The following is a 14325-nucleotide window of genomic DNA, read 5'->3' on the forward strand; positions in this document are numbered from 1 at the left end:
TTCCATAATGGCTCTCAGTCTTCTCGTACTATTTTACCCTTTGAAGAAGTAAAGGGATTTAGGAAAGTTCATTAAACAGACAACAATTATGTTTTATCTTTTTAAAATGTAGAATTTGGAGTTTCTCTAAATTGGAAACTTCTTGTGGGAAATAATATACATCTCTCACTGTACATTTGAATCATATTTGTTATTGTAATTACTTGTTATTGACCTCATTATGATTAAGCATCATTACATAGCATTAGAAGAATGTATTTGTGCATGTTAATAGATGTTCACAGTTTCACACAGACGGTCATGTAAAGCAAGTTAAACAACTTAAACTCATGCATAGCAAGCTGAAATGTCTTCGCACCCTCAGGCAACATCGGTCAGGTTGCTCCAAGGGAATCGTTCTGATAATATGTGGCGCTTTGGATCAAAAATCTGCTTAAATGGCTACTTACTTACTAGAGAGATGAAAAAATACAAACAGTTACGTCAATCACATTTTGGTCAATTAAAATGTCTCCTATTTAGAGATGTAATTTTTGAGATTTTCTTGTTTTTGTTGGAAAGTTTTGGTTCAGGCCTGTGAGATGAGATATGGAGGCTTTCAGAGAGAAGTGGGTGGTTACTCTGATTACTAAGATGTTGAGTTTAAAAAAGCATGCAGAAAACACTTTTTATGCTTTGCTTCCATGAAGTTCTCAGGCTCCACAAATAGCAACCCCCGCCCTTAAAAACAACAAACCTTAATGGACATTAGATTAAGAACAGAATTATCACCAAAAAGATCACACATCCAGAAATGGCTAGATTTATTTTTATTTTTATACAGCATTTGGTATTAAACCTTGCTTGCTTACTGCCATACTGGCAACAAAAAAATAAAAAAAATAAGTGGTTTACGTCAAATGCTTTACCTGTGACAATTGTTCAGTTATTCTTGTTTTGGCACTGTGCAATGAACCTGGCACACTGTTTTTCATGTTGGGTTTACATAAAAAAGAAAGTGTGTTTGTACTGAATATATTGGACTCATTATGCATTTAGTTCTGTGTGTGTGTGTGTTTTGTTGGGGGGGTTGGGGGTTTTGGTTGGATTGCGTCACTGGCAGTTGTATAATAGCACTGCTGTGCTACCAGAGCTACTTTGGTGGGTGTGTCTCCCAAACCTCCCATTTTGATGATTACACAGGGGCACAGTGTTCCTTTCTCAGTACTCAACACTTGGCATGAATTGACTCGATTCACTTTCACCCTGTCTGAAAAACCAAGCAATCTAATTGAAATGCATCAAATGTTTCAATCATCAAAAAATATAAAAAAGACATCTCAAATTCTGCCTTTGAGGACCCTAGTTTCAAAGAACCAAGGTTCACCACTTAGTTGAAGAGATTCCCAATTTTCACAAAACCACACTAGTGGATATCATACTCACCATTGTGTACTGAAATACAAAGAAATAATGTGTGCAGCACAAAAATTATTTCATACAACATAACAATAAAAGTACAGTGTGCTGTGGCATTGAGGGAGTGCAACATAACTGTCAATGCAGGAGAGCAACCAATAAATCAGTTACAGACAGTTTACAAAATAGTGACTAGCAGTTTGAGGGGGCAGCAGTGAGAAGGCTTTGGTTGTAATGGAAAAGAAGAGTTCACTAATTTCAGAAACAGTTGATCTCTTCAGCTCTGAGGTTAAGGGGATAGTTCAGCTTCAGTTGCTTGTACACATTGACTTGCATAGTGTTTTTTTTCCCCCATCATACTATGGAAGACAATGGAGACCAGCAACTGAAGGTGAACTATCCCTTTAAATTATTTGATCTGGCACAATGGCAATAGATAGGATACCTTGTTAAATTCTCCAAGTGATGCATCACCTCAATATGGGAGTCAACCAGCAACTTTGCATTAATAACCCAGATTATTTACCATTACATTACTCACGCCACAAACTAATGCTATGAAGGTTGTTTGCTATGCATTGATGCTAATTTTCTAAATTAACCCATGTTAGTCACTCTCACAGTTGTGTCAGTTGTCTTTACCATCACATTTTGAGAAATCTTTTTCCAGTAGAAGTGCATTAGAAAGAGTTACAACCTTATGGCCAGCCATAATACTTCTAGTTTTTTTTTAAACATGTATATTAAATTGTTGTTGTTGTTGTTAATAATACATTTTATATAAGTTATAATGTTATACAAGTCTTACAAATTCTACTGTCTCTTTAAGGAAGGTGGAGGGCATAATGGTACTTCACCTTAAACATTCCCCGATTTCCTCTACAGGTGTTAGCTCGTTTAATGAAGTGTCAAAATCTGAACTTGATTTTAAATAATAACTAAGCTACACACTTGTGATTTTTTTTCACATTAATTTATATTTTATATCGGTAGGCCTACTCACCTTGCATGTACGTGCAGGTAAGCACACACCAGACATGCTGAGCGTGCAAAAAACGACTATATATAGTAACAAACAAATGCAGGTGTTTTGTTTCCATATCAGTCTTTGTATCTACAGCACACTCGTCATAATTCGATCCTATCTGTATCATGCATTTACATACTCACTTGCTTGACAACCAGTGGCGTTTACCGCCTTCCATGTGTTCAAAGATACATTGTCTTTGTCCCTGGTGAATCCTAGTTTGGGTACTTAGCTGACGCTCTCATGAGGGCTGAACTTTGCCCACACCCTCCTCATACACTGCCAGCACTCGTTAACTCCGTGTCCTCATCGTTGTCTCACATCACCCCGCGGACTCGGAGGCGTGCACACGGAGCTCAAATACAGCGCTACAGACGCGCGCACTTGACTCATTCGGTTTGTCGCAGCGTACAGTGAGGTAAGCAGAGCCGCGCTGCCCACGCCAAGGAGAACATGCGTTTGTCTCGAACCATATCCACTCCCGACATTGAAACAGCGCGTTCGTCTTAGTGTATAGTGAAGCGCCGCTACAATTCCGATTTTGGTGAAAAAAGTTTTACGAGGTGACAAAAGGTACAACGGCTTGGACATTTACTTTCCGTTTTGCTGTTTGCGGAGGACGCATGATTGACCTGTGCCGGACCAAAAGCGAAGATTGCATGAAAGGTGAGAGTATTTCAGTGATACAAATAATATTTATTTGTTCTGTTGTACCAGTTTAAGATTGTCTTCTAGCCTGACCCACTGAAAAGTGGCTACTGGTCTCAGCTTATGTCTTTTTAGCTGGGATATTTCATCATTGTATATTTGACTTTCTTGATGGACTGTAAACTAGTGATGGATGTCTGCTAGGCCCATTAGTCAACTGAACAAATAGCTACTATGCACAAAAAAGTGTTTATTTCATGTTAATATAATTTAAATGTACACTTAATAATTTTACATGACTGGAGTCCCAGTAAAACCAAGATGACATCAGTTACTTAAAAAAAAAAAAAGCAGTATCAGTCAACCACTATGAGGTAATTGCACTGGTCTGTAATAATTAACACTTGCAAAGTTGTGGAAGACCATATGAGGACCTCTGAGTAAAGTTAAAGATGGACTTTCACTTAAAGCAATGTTTTTGCTTGTCTGTAGTATTAGTCTGCGAATATGAGATAATCATCAGAATTGCTTTACATTTTATGCCTACTGTATTTGAATGTTCTTATCGTGAGGATCTCTTTTTACAGCAAATGAGGCAACAAAACACATTAGACAAATCTTAGATTATTCAACTTTAAAAAAAAAAAAAAAAAGCTTTTTTTGACATAGTTCACAAAGCGCATTCTTGTTCAGATGTTCACAAAGGTATTCTAAAAGAAAGGTAATTTCCTTACAGATGTGCTTGTTTGAGTGTCTACTTGGTGCCTGTAGATCAGACCAGTCTAGGTTTTTTCTTGTTTGCATTTCTCACTCGACACACGCTATTACACACCATTTTCTTTGGGACAAGAAATATTTTGAAGGTGGCGGGATGTCGTCTAAAGCTGTCTCCTGTAGAAAGTTTCTCCTACACAATAGTGATTGGAGCTAAAACGGTTGGAGGTCTGAGTCGAGACCAAAATCAGTAGCGTATGGGGAGGTGGAAATAATGGGCCAGAAAAAAAGGGTGAGCGGAAAAAATAAAATGCAGCACAATGTTATCGGCCACATGGCTGGCACTATGAGGGAATAAAAGTGAGCTGTTTTTGGGAACACGAGACAAAAGAAAAACCAGCCGCAAGTGTTACGTAACTTCATCAAGGCAGAACTATAGCACCCCTCTGTGCATTTAGACTTGGCATAATGAGGCCCTCAAGGGCATGTTAACACAGGTTTGTTAAAATACATGTTTGAAATGGGTGATGAAAAACATGTTTTAACACACTAAGTATATAATTAAGAGAAATGCTTGTTCTTAACTGCAAGAAGCAGGTTAAGAAAGGAATTTCTGGGATGGTCATATGTCAATGTAGATTGACATATGACGAGTTTCTTGATCAGTTGCAGGATGCATGATATTTTGGTACCATATTGATTTTCAGCTGATGTTAAATATTTATTTATAAGGATCCGTGCTGAATATTTGCTTGTGTGCACGCTCATTTTTGACAGAATTTTTAAGTCAGTCCATCCCAACTTGGAACAAAATCTAACTTAAACATGAACAAAATCTTATAAATAAGCTAAATCTTAATATAACTTGAAATGAAACATTGCTGAATTGAAGAGGAAAAGTACTTCTCGATGTCCCCACACACGTTTGTTATTGTCCTTTTTCCAGCAGTGTCTCGGATGACTCACAGACGACAGACGTTCTTCCACTCTTGCTACGCAAATGCGGCCTGTTTAATATTTGAAGCTCATGTGCTGAATGCAGGAGGAGACCATGCACAAGTGTGCGTTAATGCTGGCCTGAAACGGATCCTATCCTAAGATCTTGGGTGTGGGTTTATTTGTAGCCATTTTTCCATGAAGAGCTGACAGACAGCTGCAGTCGGATTGTAACTTAAGAACATAATGTTCTGGGTCATTTTGTTTAAACATTAAGGTAGTGTGTAGCTAAATATATATGAAGTGAAAAACATGGTTAAGAACACTAACACTTGGACCACACAAGTAAATGTCTCACTGGGGAAAAGAGCATGTTGTGATGAGATTTTCACCTCATGAGAATGACAGCATCTTTCTCTTCCTCCTTTGCTTTAGATCTCAAGGCTGTACTCGGCTGTGCCACACTGGGAGGCTTGCTGGATAAGCAGAAGCATCCCCGTGACTCCACAAAAGTGAAAAAACTCCAGCTTCTGTCTTCTACAACGATGGCCTTGGCCTCCTTCCATCTGATGCAAACTCTAAAAAACTCTCCAGCTGCTCTGCGTAAGCGATTCTGCCGCGACCGCACAGAGAGCCTGTCTCACGGCGATCCCCTCTTCAAGGTGCACTACCTTGGCACCAAGAAGATCTTCTCCCTGGACTTAGAGCAGGCGGAGGATGCCATCGATCGACTCCTGGATGGGGCCCCTGGGAAGCTTTCTAAAGATCACGCACTAGTAGTGCGACCCCGATACGTAGAAGTTAAAGAACTAAGCACTGGAAGACAGCTCACCAAGACCTACTTGCAGGATATCGCATACTGTGCCTCGCACACGGCTAGACCCAATGTGTTTCTGTATATCTGCAGGCAGCCCGGTCAGCAGCTACAATGCAGAGTGTTCTGGTGCAGTCGGGCAGAAAGGGCAAAGGACATGACTGCCTGCTTAGCAATGTCTTTTCAGAGAGCGCTCAATGACTGGCAGGGAGGATGTGCCACGTTACCGCAAGGGCAAGGAATCACTAAAGAGCCAGAGATTCCTGGAACGCCCACTGCACCCAAAGGGTCAACATTGCCAGCTAGTTTGGGAAAAGGTGAGTTGAAACAAAACAAAGTGGAAACGGATGAGTACAGTATTCCTGTAGCTCAAACAGAAAGGTGCTCGCAAAGCCAAAGTCATTGGGTTGATTCCCAGGGAATGCATGAACTGATAAAAGGTGGACCTTGAATACAAGTCACTTTGGATAAAAGCATTTGGCAAATTATTTAATCTAATGTAAATGAGTGGTGATGAATGCAACCACTAGAATCTTTGATTATTCTACATTTCCTCCAATGCTCTGTTTTTCTATTTCAGTGTTGTAACTGTATGTGTTTTGGATTTTGTGTTGCAGTGCGTTGGAAGAAGAGGGGGTCGGTGTCCCGCAGTCCTCTCCGTGCCATTTCCAGAAGAGGTTCTGCAAGTGACAACTGGCACTGATGTTCCCCATCCCACCGTGAACTTTGACAACAGTCATTTTGGGATGCTTGGGAATTTCCAGTGTTGAATGTGAGGAAAAGAACAACCACACCTACAGCTGATGGAATTTTTTTGCAACTCGGGTGCAGAGTCTGTATCTGAACCGCCACCTCATTTGACTTTACCAAAGTGATAAAAACTTCTAGATTTCTAGAGATCATTGTTTGGTTTAGGAAATTGATTGGTTCAGTCACGCTGGTTTAAATTTCATCTGAGTTTGCTTAAGGACTATTAGACGATACCAAAACTGCTCATCTGAGCTGAACTGGTGTCTAGTTTTAAAGCCATGTATGCATCACAGAGTTGAGTTTTTCAACTCAGTCTGACGTGACTGATGAGCAGTGAGACAGTTTTTGTTTGTGTTAAAGGTGTCAGATGATGATCTGTGTGGAAAGGGGGTGGATGCATGATGGTAAACAGTAGCAGGATCAGAACATCAAAGTAACTGCTTTGGAAAACTGTTTCTATCCCAAATGCACAAAAGGAAGCAATGCTCTTTTTCATATGGCCAAAACCTCCACACATTGTTACTGATGATTGAATTGATATTCATCTCTCAACGTGATCATTCATGCTGTATTATTTACTGCATATTTGTATACCAACTTGACAATCAGCACTGGTTGTAATTTAGCATTAGAAAAAGACAGAGGTACTGATTCTTGTTTCTGGTTGGTCTATAATAGCCATATCCATAGTTTGTAAAGCTTTGAACTTGAAGCATAGGTTCCAAACAGGTTAAGAGGAATGGAGTTAGTGATGTTGCTGTGTGCTCTTAAAATGAGAGCGTTTTCTCCAAACACCTGCATTCCAGCAATTTTTTTTAGGCTTTTTTCCGTAACTGCAAGTTGTTTCACTACATCAGCCCATTTTTGTTTAAGAAAGAAAAGTCACTGTTTCCAGGCAACAGCTTAGGACATCAGAATGCTGACTGATTCAAAGGTATTCTTGCATTGAGCATCATGTCCTTGAAAAAGAAGCATCTTTGCACTGCAGTTATGTGGAGTTATAAATCACATTTTTAAGTGGCCTAGTTGCATAAACCAAGTATTTGAAACAAGGACACCCAGCTTCACATGAATAGAACAATCAAGATTTCCTAGTAGAAAAGGTCCAGCACCATATGTGGCTATTTGCTTCACACTGTTACATACGCTCACTAGAGAATTGCATTATATAACAGTACTATACAGTCAGTGCCTCGTGGTATAAAAAATTCTGCCTGATGTTATGCCAATTACATCAAAGGATTTGTACCCATTTTATCCTTATGGATTTTATTTAAAGTCATATTAAACCGTATCTCGTACTACAATGACCTCAGATCTGTTCTTGGATCTGTTCTGTCTGCTTTATGAGGTGTTTAATGTTCTATGAATGTTCTTGTACTATTTTCATGTACGTATTTAAATATTATATGTATTTTATGGAATATTAAACTTTTTATACATGAAATGTCTGTGTCCTGTGTTATATTAATTTATTAAACCCAAAGACATCAGTAACTTTTAAAAAGCCAGTTGTTACTTGAATTTCAGGACAGATTGGATCCTTAAAGAGGGAGCAATTTCTGTGTAAGTCATGGGGCGCAAATCTTTTAATACGAGGGATTAAAATGCTCCTGGTCTGATTTCATAACTTTTCAAAGACATGTATGTGATTCACAAAAACATGCCATGGCTGATATTTACAAGCTTAAAGTCACGGGGCTAAAGCGATCATATATTAAACCTCTTTGTTTATACATAAATGAATGCTCCTTTTATATATATATATATATATATCATACATACATACATACATGCATACATGTTAGTTTATGGTTAAAATTTTTACAATTCTAGATTGTATTGTTTAGCCCAAATGATAAAAGCAGTGATCCTTTGGAGTTTAATACCCTTGTATGTTGTTGTCCATTTTCATTTGGCGGGTAAATGATGAGTCCTGTTGCTACCCTGAAATCTTTGGACCTCAGAAAGGCTTTGGAAATGAAGTTTTCTCAGTGGCTTCAACTCTTCCACAACTAAGACACAAAGTGAGGGAAACAGTGTATTAGAGGATTATGGTTTAATCTAATCTAAGGCCAAAAACCTTAACCACTGCGGCTCTAGGCAGAAAACTTCTGTCCCACAGTGAAATATATGAAGATGGCCTAAGACTTTGCTGTTTGGATTTTTGTATTGTTTTTCTTACTCCTACCTCTTATTGAATGAGCACAATGACTAAAGAACATTCAAAACATTTGGATCCTAGATTTCCCAGACTCTTTGCTCACCCAGATCATAGAACATTTCCTCTCGGTTTCCCTGAACCACAATCATCTCCAGGAAATTCAGGAGGGCCCCAGTGACCAGGAAGCGCTCTGGGAGGGACAGGGTTTGGAGGTAGCTCATGTCCAAAGAGAAGGGGTTGTCAGGAGGCGGCATGGTGCACAGTCCCACCATCTCACTCACTATGTCCCAAACATGAGTTCCTACAGGGCAGATAAAAGGTTTTGTGTGTTATGCAAGACCCTTGTAAAATCAAAAGTACATTATACTTAGTAAGGAACTTGCTAAATATTTGGTAAAGGTAAGATGGTGTGATGACCGGTTGATATGCATTATGGTAACACAAAAATACATGGATGTACAACCACCAAAAGCCACTAAAGTAAGTTGTGTGTGTATTTATATATACTCTTTAACCTTTAAAAAAGGACAGTAAAACTTTGATACGTGAACATAAAGAAATTGTGTTTATAATAAAATTGTGAAAATATGGCGAATAAAAGTAAAAATAAAAGATAAAAATCTTAAAACCTTGGGATGTTGAAACCCAGTCTGTGATGGACTTCAGCTTCATTGGTGTATCTTTGACTAGCGTATCAGTTCCTCCGACGTTTACTAGGCGCTCGTGATTGGATCGAATCCAGGCATAAGGTTGCCCATACTTGGCATAGCCGGCTAACAGGAACAGGGTGCAGTTAATTTCCTGCAATGAAAAAAAAAAAATTTTTTGAGAGCCTTGATCACTTTTTGACAATCAGAAAGTTTGTCTTTATATCTCATTTAAAAATATTGTGGATTATATTAAAATAACAGTTATTTTAAATTGCAATAATACTTCACCATATCACTGTTTTTACTTTATTTTTGGTCAAGAGAAATCTTAAGAGATCTCAAATAATCTAATGGTTTATTTTCTCCAATCTAAACTAACATCGCCAGTGGATTTTAAGATTGGTAATGTTTTTAAACTGTGAATTTGACATTGGCAATGATACTCACAGGAACAGCGATCTCTCTCTCACTGGGTGAGGCTGGGAGAAGATGAGAATCAACATTCCTATAACTGAGTAATGAAAATAATTGATACACAGCACTTATCTTATAATTGCTAAATTCTAAGGATATTTTTTCCTCCACCTGCTGGGAGTTTGTTGCTGAGTGGTATCTGATGTCTCTTGTTTGTGTTGTGGAAGTGGCCCTTCTCCTGCTGAAGGCAAGCTGCTATAGTCGCTGTCCAGGCTGTAACTGCTACTGCAAGTTGAGCTGGTAAAGGTGGAGGCCGCAGAAATGGCAAACCCAGGAGAACGGCATCTCTGTGAGCAAAGAAACACTCTCTGTAAAGATATAACTGACACTGATGCAGCAGCACTTAAGCCTGACTATGTTTAATGTTTCCAGAGATATACTAGTAAGTTTAAAAATGTGTGTTTTATATAATTAACATCTCCAAACATCTTCTCAAACACATTTTTCCATATATATATATATATATATATATATATATATATATATATATATATATATATATATATATATATATATATATATAAAGTGTGAGATAAATCCCACCAAGTCATCATTGACCACAGTCAGCAGAAGTTCCTCTCTGCCTCTTAGCCAGGGCTGGAAATAATGGAAGCCCTGCAGTCAGACATAAAAGACAGTGGCATGAGCTTTAAATACCTCCGAAAGTCCTGTAATTTTAATTAAAAATGAAATTGTACATAGGAAAAGCTCACCTGTAAAGAACCCAGTATTGAAAGCTCCGACAGGAAGTGCTGAAGTCTTGCCCTTTGTTCTTGTCCCTGCATCAATCACAAAAGGCCAAACAATTTATATAATTAATTCTTATAACGTACACAATAAACACTTATATAACAACAAATAGTTTTTAAACCCATATGTAGAATGAACAGGATTTGATGAAGCCGACGTGTACTGTACTAAGGGCTCGTCGCTTCGTTATTATTCAACGGCTGCCCAGCCAATCATTGCCAGTGATGGGTTGAGGAGAAAATAAAACCTCTTGCATTTAATATGTGAATTTACAATTAATGTTTTCACCAAACACTTCATCATAATACGACCTCTGCAACACCGTTTATGACTGCCAAACTAAATCTAACCAATTACCTAAATGATTTTGAGCACAAAATAGGCCTATAAATAAGCATGCAATCAAAATAACATTTTCATATACTTACACCAGAACTCATGTTTTACATGTACAGTGATGGACAATCAAATAAATCTGTTGTAACCAGATGCATTTACATTGAGCAAATGAATGCCAGGACACTGTCTCGCCTATTTCCACATTCACTTCTTTCCCCTGCAATGCATTTTTGGGGAGAAATTAATAATGCGAGTAATAGTCTCTTATCCTAATTTTTTTCCTCCACGGTTTTAGGTGTTTCGGAATTCATGTCTTTATTTCGTTTTTATTGCGCTGTTCATTCTCCAGATGCTTCTGTCGCGCAAGGGATCATCTGCGTGTTGTGTTCTTACAGAAAAACGTAAAATCACCCATTTATAATACTTTAATGTATTTTTTGCAGAGTAACATTTTAACACACCATCATAGGATACATTTGACGGATCAAATCTAATTAATCCTAAAACGAATAGTCAGTGACTTTTAAAAGTTTCATGATTAAAAGTTAATTAAGACCAACAGGCAAAATCTGGAACTATTTGCCATTTGGTTTCATAGCCAATGATACACTGCCATTTTGTATTCAGTTAAGAAATTTCCAATGTTTATGTAACTTAATATAATAGTGCTGTGGTCAGGCACTGTAATTTAGCAAAAGTAGCCTAGCAAGGTTATTATTTGCATCAAGCCACATTGCCAGGTCATCACTTATTGCCTAATAACACAGTTAACTGATTAAATGAAGAAATGATGCAGTATTAAAGCTTATGACACTGTGGTTTGGCTTTCGTAGGTGGGTTAGGCTGAGGTTTAGATGGTTGGCCTGGTGGTCTCCCAATCTGGTCAGCTAACAAGTGCCCGAAACCACTATAAAACCATCAAACCAGACATCAAAATTCTCTCATGACATATAATCATCAGTCTTCCACTACTAATACTGCCTGTGCCAATAAATTGGTGACTTGTACATCAGTACTTTTGTATGTTTCAAGTACTTTAATAGTTTCAACCGTTTATCATAAAAGGTCAATAATTTCTTCATATTTAATTTCAGCAAATGAATCAATCACTCATTAAATTCAGGTAAACAAGTAAGGACTTAATCTGTAGCCGGAGAATTCTGTGTTGACTACAATTCAGCTGTAGACAGACAAATGACTCACTGCATATATCAAGCAAAATGATGTCAGGCCACCCTGTTGCCCACAACAGGAAGTGAACACAATAGCAAGTTCTCAATGCTGCCAGAATATATTCAGTGGAATGTGTATTGTCAACTTGTGGAGCTACAATAAATAGAAGACATTATGTACTTTCTGTTTTAATGAGTCAGTGATCTTATTAATTGTTCTGCTGTAAAACCAAACGCTGTTTCACTTTTAGTCACTTCTCAAAATATAATAAAGTGTGATATGAGATCACTGTTTCTCATTTTAGTTTGTGAGAGTTTGTTCCTTTTTCTCACAAGGGGTCCATCATTCCTGAACGCTACTTCTATATGGAATGTTCAAATGTGAAATTATTCATTTTTATGAGTGTTACATCTGTTCATTTAAGTGGTTATCAAATGGTTTAAATTTCAAAACTGACCTCTCATACCCGTCTGACTAGCAAAAATCAAGACTCAGTTGGACTGACCTATCTGCTAGTGTTCAGAAGGGAGAGGGCATTGGAATATCCTTAAAATTATACATTTGGCCCAGTATAATTTTATAGACCTGTTTCTGCACCCTTTCAAGCTGTTTAACTTGATCGGTAGTCAAAATTGCGCCAAATAGGTACTGCATATGTTAACACAGGGCGCGCGCATACCCTGTGTAGATGATAACCAATTCTTGACCTCAAACATCAAGTGCCTTTAGCCCGTGTAGAGCAAACAGCTTTCTGTTGGCTGAGGTCAGCATATGATCCACTTGACCATCCCATTTCAAATCACTCTGGGTGGTACCCCTAAAATTTAAGTCACAGATTTCAAAAGTATTCTGATCTACAGAAAGTGATGGCCAAGCTGGTATCGGTTTCATGTGGGTAAAATGTAAAACCTTTTTTTTTTTTAAGTTTAGTTTTTCTACCCAGATGCCAAGATCATTCAACATCTGTTGGAGAGTACAGGGCAGATTAGGAGTCCACCTCTGAGCCATGTTGTCAACATTTCCAGTGGTCTGTTTGATTCTGGAAGGCACTGTTAATCAGTGCTAGAAAGATTATGGGTCCCAGTATGGTTCCCTGAGCAACTCCACATGAGGGATATTCCCAATCAGATAGATATCCCTGATAATGCACTCTTTGATGACAATTAGACATAAAAATAACAAATCCATGGAATGAGGCTAGGTCTCACTCCAAGATCCAGGAGGCACAGTACTGCTAGTATATGGTTTACTACATCGAGTACATCACATTTGAGTACTCTCTGGGAATTAAATGGACTTTGAACATCATGCCTCAAATGGAGGCCTATTAACTATTTTTCCTCTGTGACTGATTTCGTCCTTGATGTCCGTGATATCCAGAATGTCTGTAAGAACCAATAACTCTAGCGTTTTAAAAGTTAAGGTTTACACTTAAGGTATTGGCCATCGGAGACGTCTTAACACATTAACAACTTAAACACATTAACAACACTTTTTTCTTTCTCCACAGCCCCTCCGCGTTTAGACAGTGTGTGTACAGACTAGGCATAGGATTTATGAAGGACCATAAGAAGAACGATTACTTGTGGGACATTACCATCAGGCCCTACACTGACCTCACAGCTGGCATCTGAGCATGGCTACATCATGAACAATTAAAACACCACCTTAGTGTTGCATGTTCCTCTCTTTACCATTGGATATGTCTATGAGGTTAGACTTGATCCCAGTTGCAGTGTCCACTTTAAGTTTCTCAGTTACCCTTTTGAGTTGTTGACTGTGTGGCTGACTTACAATGCCTCTCTCTGTTAATAAGATATTACTCTGCAGCTGTTCTATGGTATTGTTCAACTTCAAACCAGACATGTGAAAACGTTGAAGATTGAGCAGTCCTCGGCCAAACGCTGCCTCTTCCGAACCACTGAGCTCTTGGGTAATGTAACAGTTTTTACTGGCTTCACCCAAATCTATGGCATTGGTGTCAGAAAGTGCATTTATTTTTGTTTGAGTTTGTTTGATCTAATATGGGTCTAGGGATGGAGTGGTAAAAGATACAATATTCATTTTAGTTGCAGCTAAAGTTTCTTCTTTGCAGTGTGCTCTACTGAGGATGTGATAACTGTAGTGAGTGACATCACTAAAGCGTACCTACAGCAGACCCTGCCAGAAGCACACTATTGGACAGAAACTGCAGACTTCAAGAAAATGATGAGTCTAGAGTCCTCTTCTCTTTTGTACTTTACACCTGTGGCACTAGATTTCAGGTGTGTTACCGAATTTCTCCACAAAAACAGTAAATCCTTACATTTTGACCTTGTGAGGATGGGCCAGGGTTGCCAGGTCTGGGTAACAAAGCCAGCACCGGTCACAAAATTGCTCCAATCACATTCTAGTGGGTCCTCCTTGGTTAAAATTTATTTCTGGTATTTTTAAGAGATTTTTTTAAAATTACTACTTGTGTAATTTTAAAAGCTAAATTTGTCCAAAT

At 38.3% G+C, this 14325-nt stretch overlaps 2 protein-coding genes across 2 annotated transcripts; one reads left to right on the top strand and one right to left on the bottom strand.

Moving 5' to 3' along the window:
- The first annotated feature begins 2279 nt into the window (after nucleotides 1–2279).
- On the top strand, nucleotides 2280–7734 carry LOC128017208 (uncharacterized). The gene is made up of 3 exons (XM_052602479.1): nucleotides 2280–3091; nucleotides 5159–5854; nucleotides 6155–7734. The coding sequence occupies exons 1-3, from the start codon at nucleotides 3049–3051 to the stop codon at nucleotides 6238–6240; spliced, it is 825 nt and encodes a 274-aa protein (XP_052458439.1). The 5' UTR covers nucleotides 2280–3048; the 3' UTR covers nucleotides 6241–7734.
- A 314-nt stretch (nucleotides 7735–8048) lies between these two features.
- On the bottom strand, nucleotides 8049–14246 carry LOC128017207 (uncharacterized). The gene is made up of 8 exons (XM_052602478.1): nucleotides 10754–14246; nucleotides 10289–10354; nucleotides 10119–10190; nucleotides 9687–9862; nucleotides 9549–9612; nucleotides 9081–9252; nucleotides 8555–8752; nucleotides 8049–8302 (listed from the first exon to the last, which is right to left on the bottom strand). The coding sequence occupies exons 1-8, from the start codon at nucleotides 10763–10765 to the stop codon at nucleotides 8199–8201; spliced, it is 864 nt and encodes a 287-aa protein (XP_052458438.1). The 5' UTR covers nucleotides 10766–14246; the 3' UTR covers nucleotides 8049–8198.
- Between the last annotated feature and the right edge of the window lie 79 nt (nucleotides 14247–14325).

The sequence above is a fragment of the Carassius gibelio genome, chromosome A7 (assembly GCF_023724105.1).
Source record: "Carassius gibelio isolate Cgi1373 ecotype wild population from Czech Republic chromosome A7, carGib1.2-hapl.c, whole genome shotgun sequence".
NCBI classification, from domain to species: domain Eukaryota; kingdom Metazoa; phylum Chordata; class Actinopteri; order Cypriniformes; family Cyprinidae; genus Carassius; species Carassius gibelio.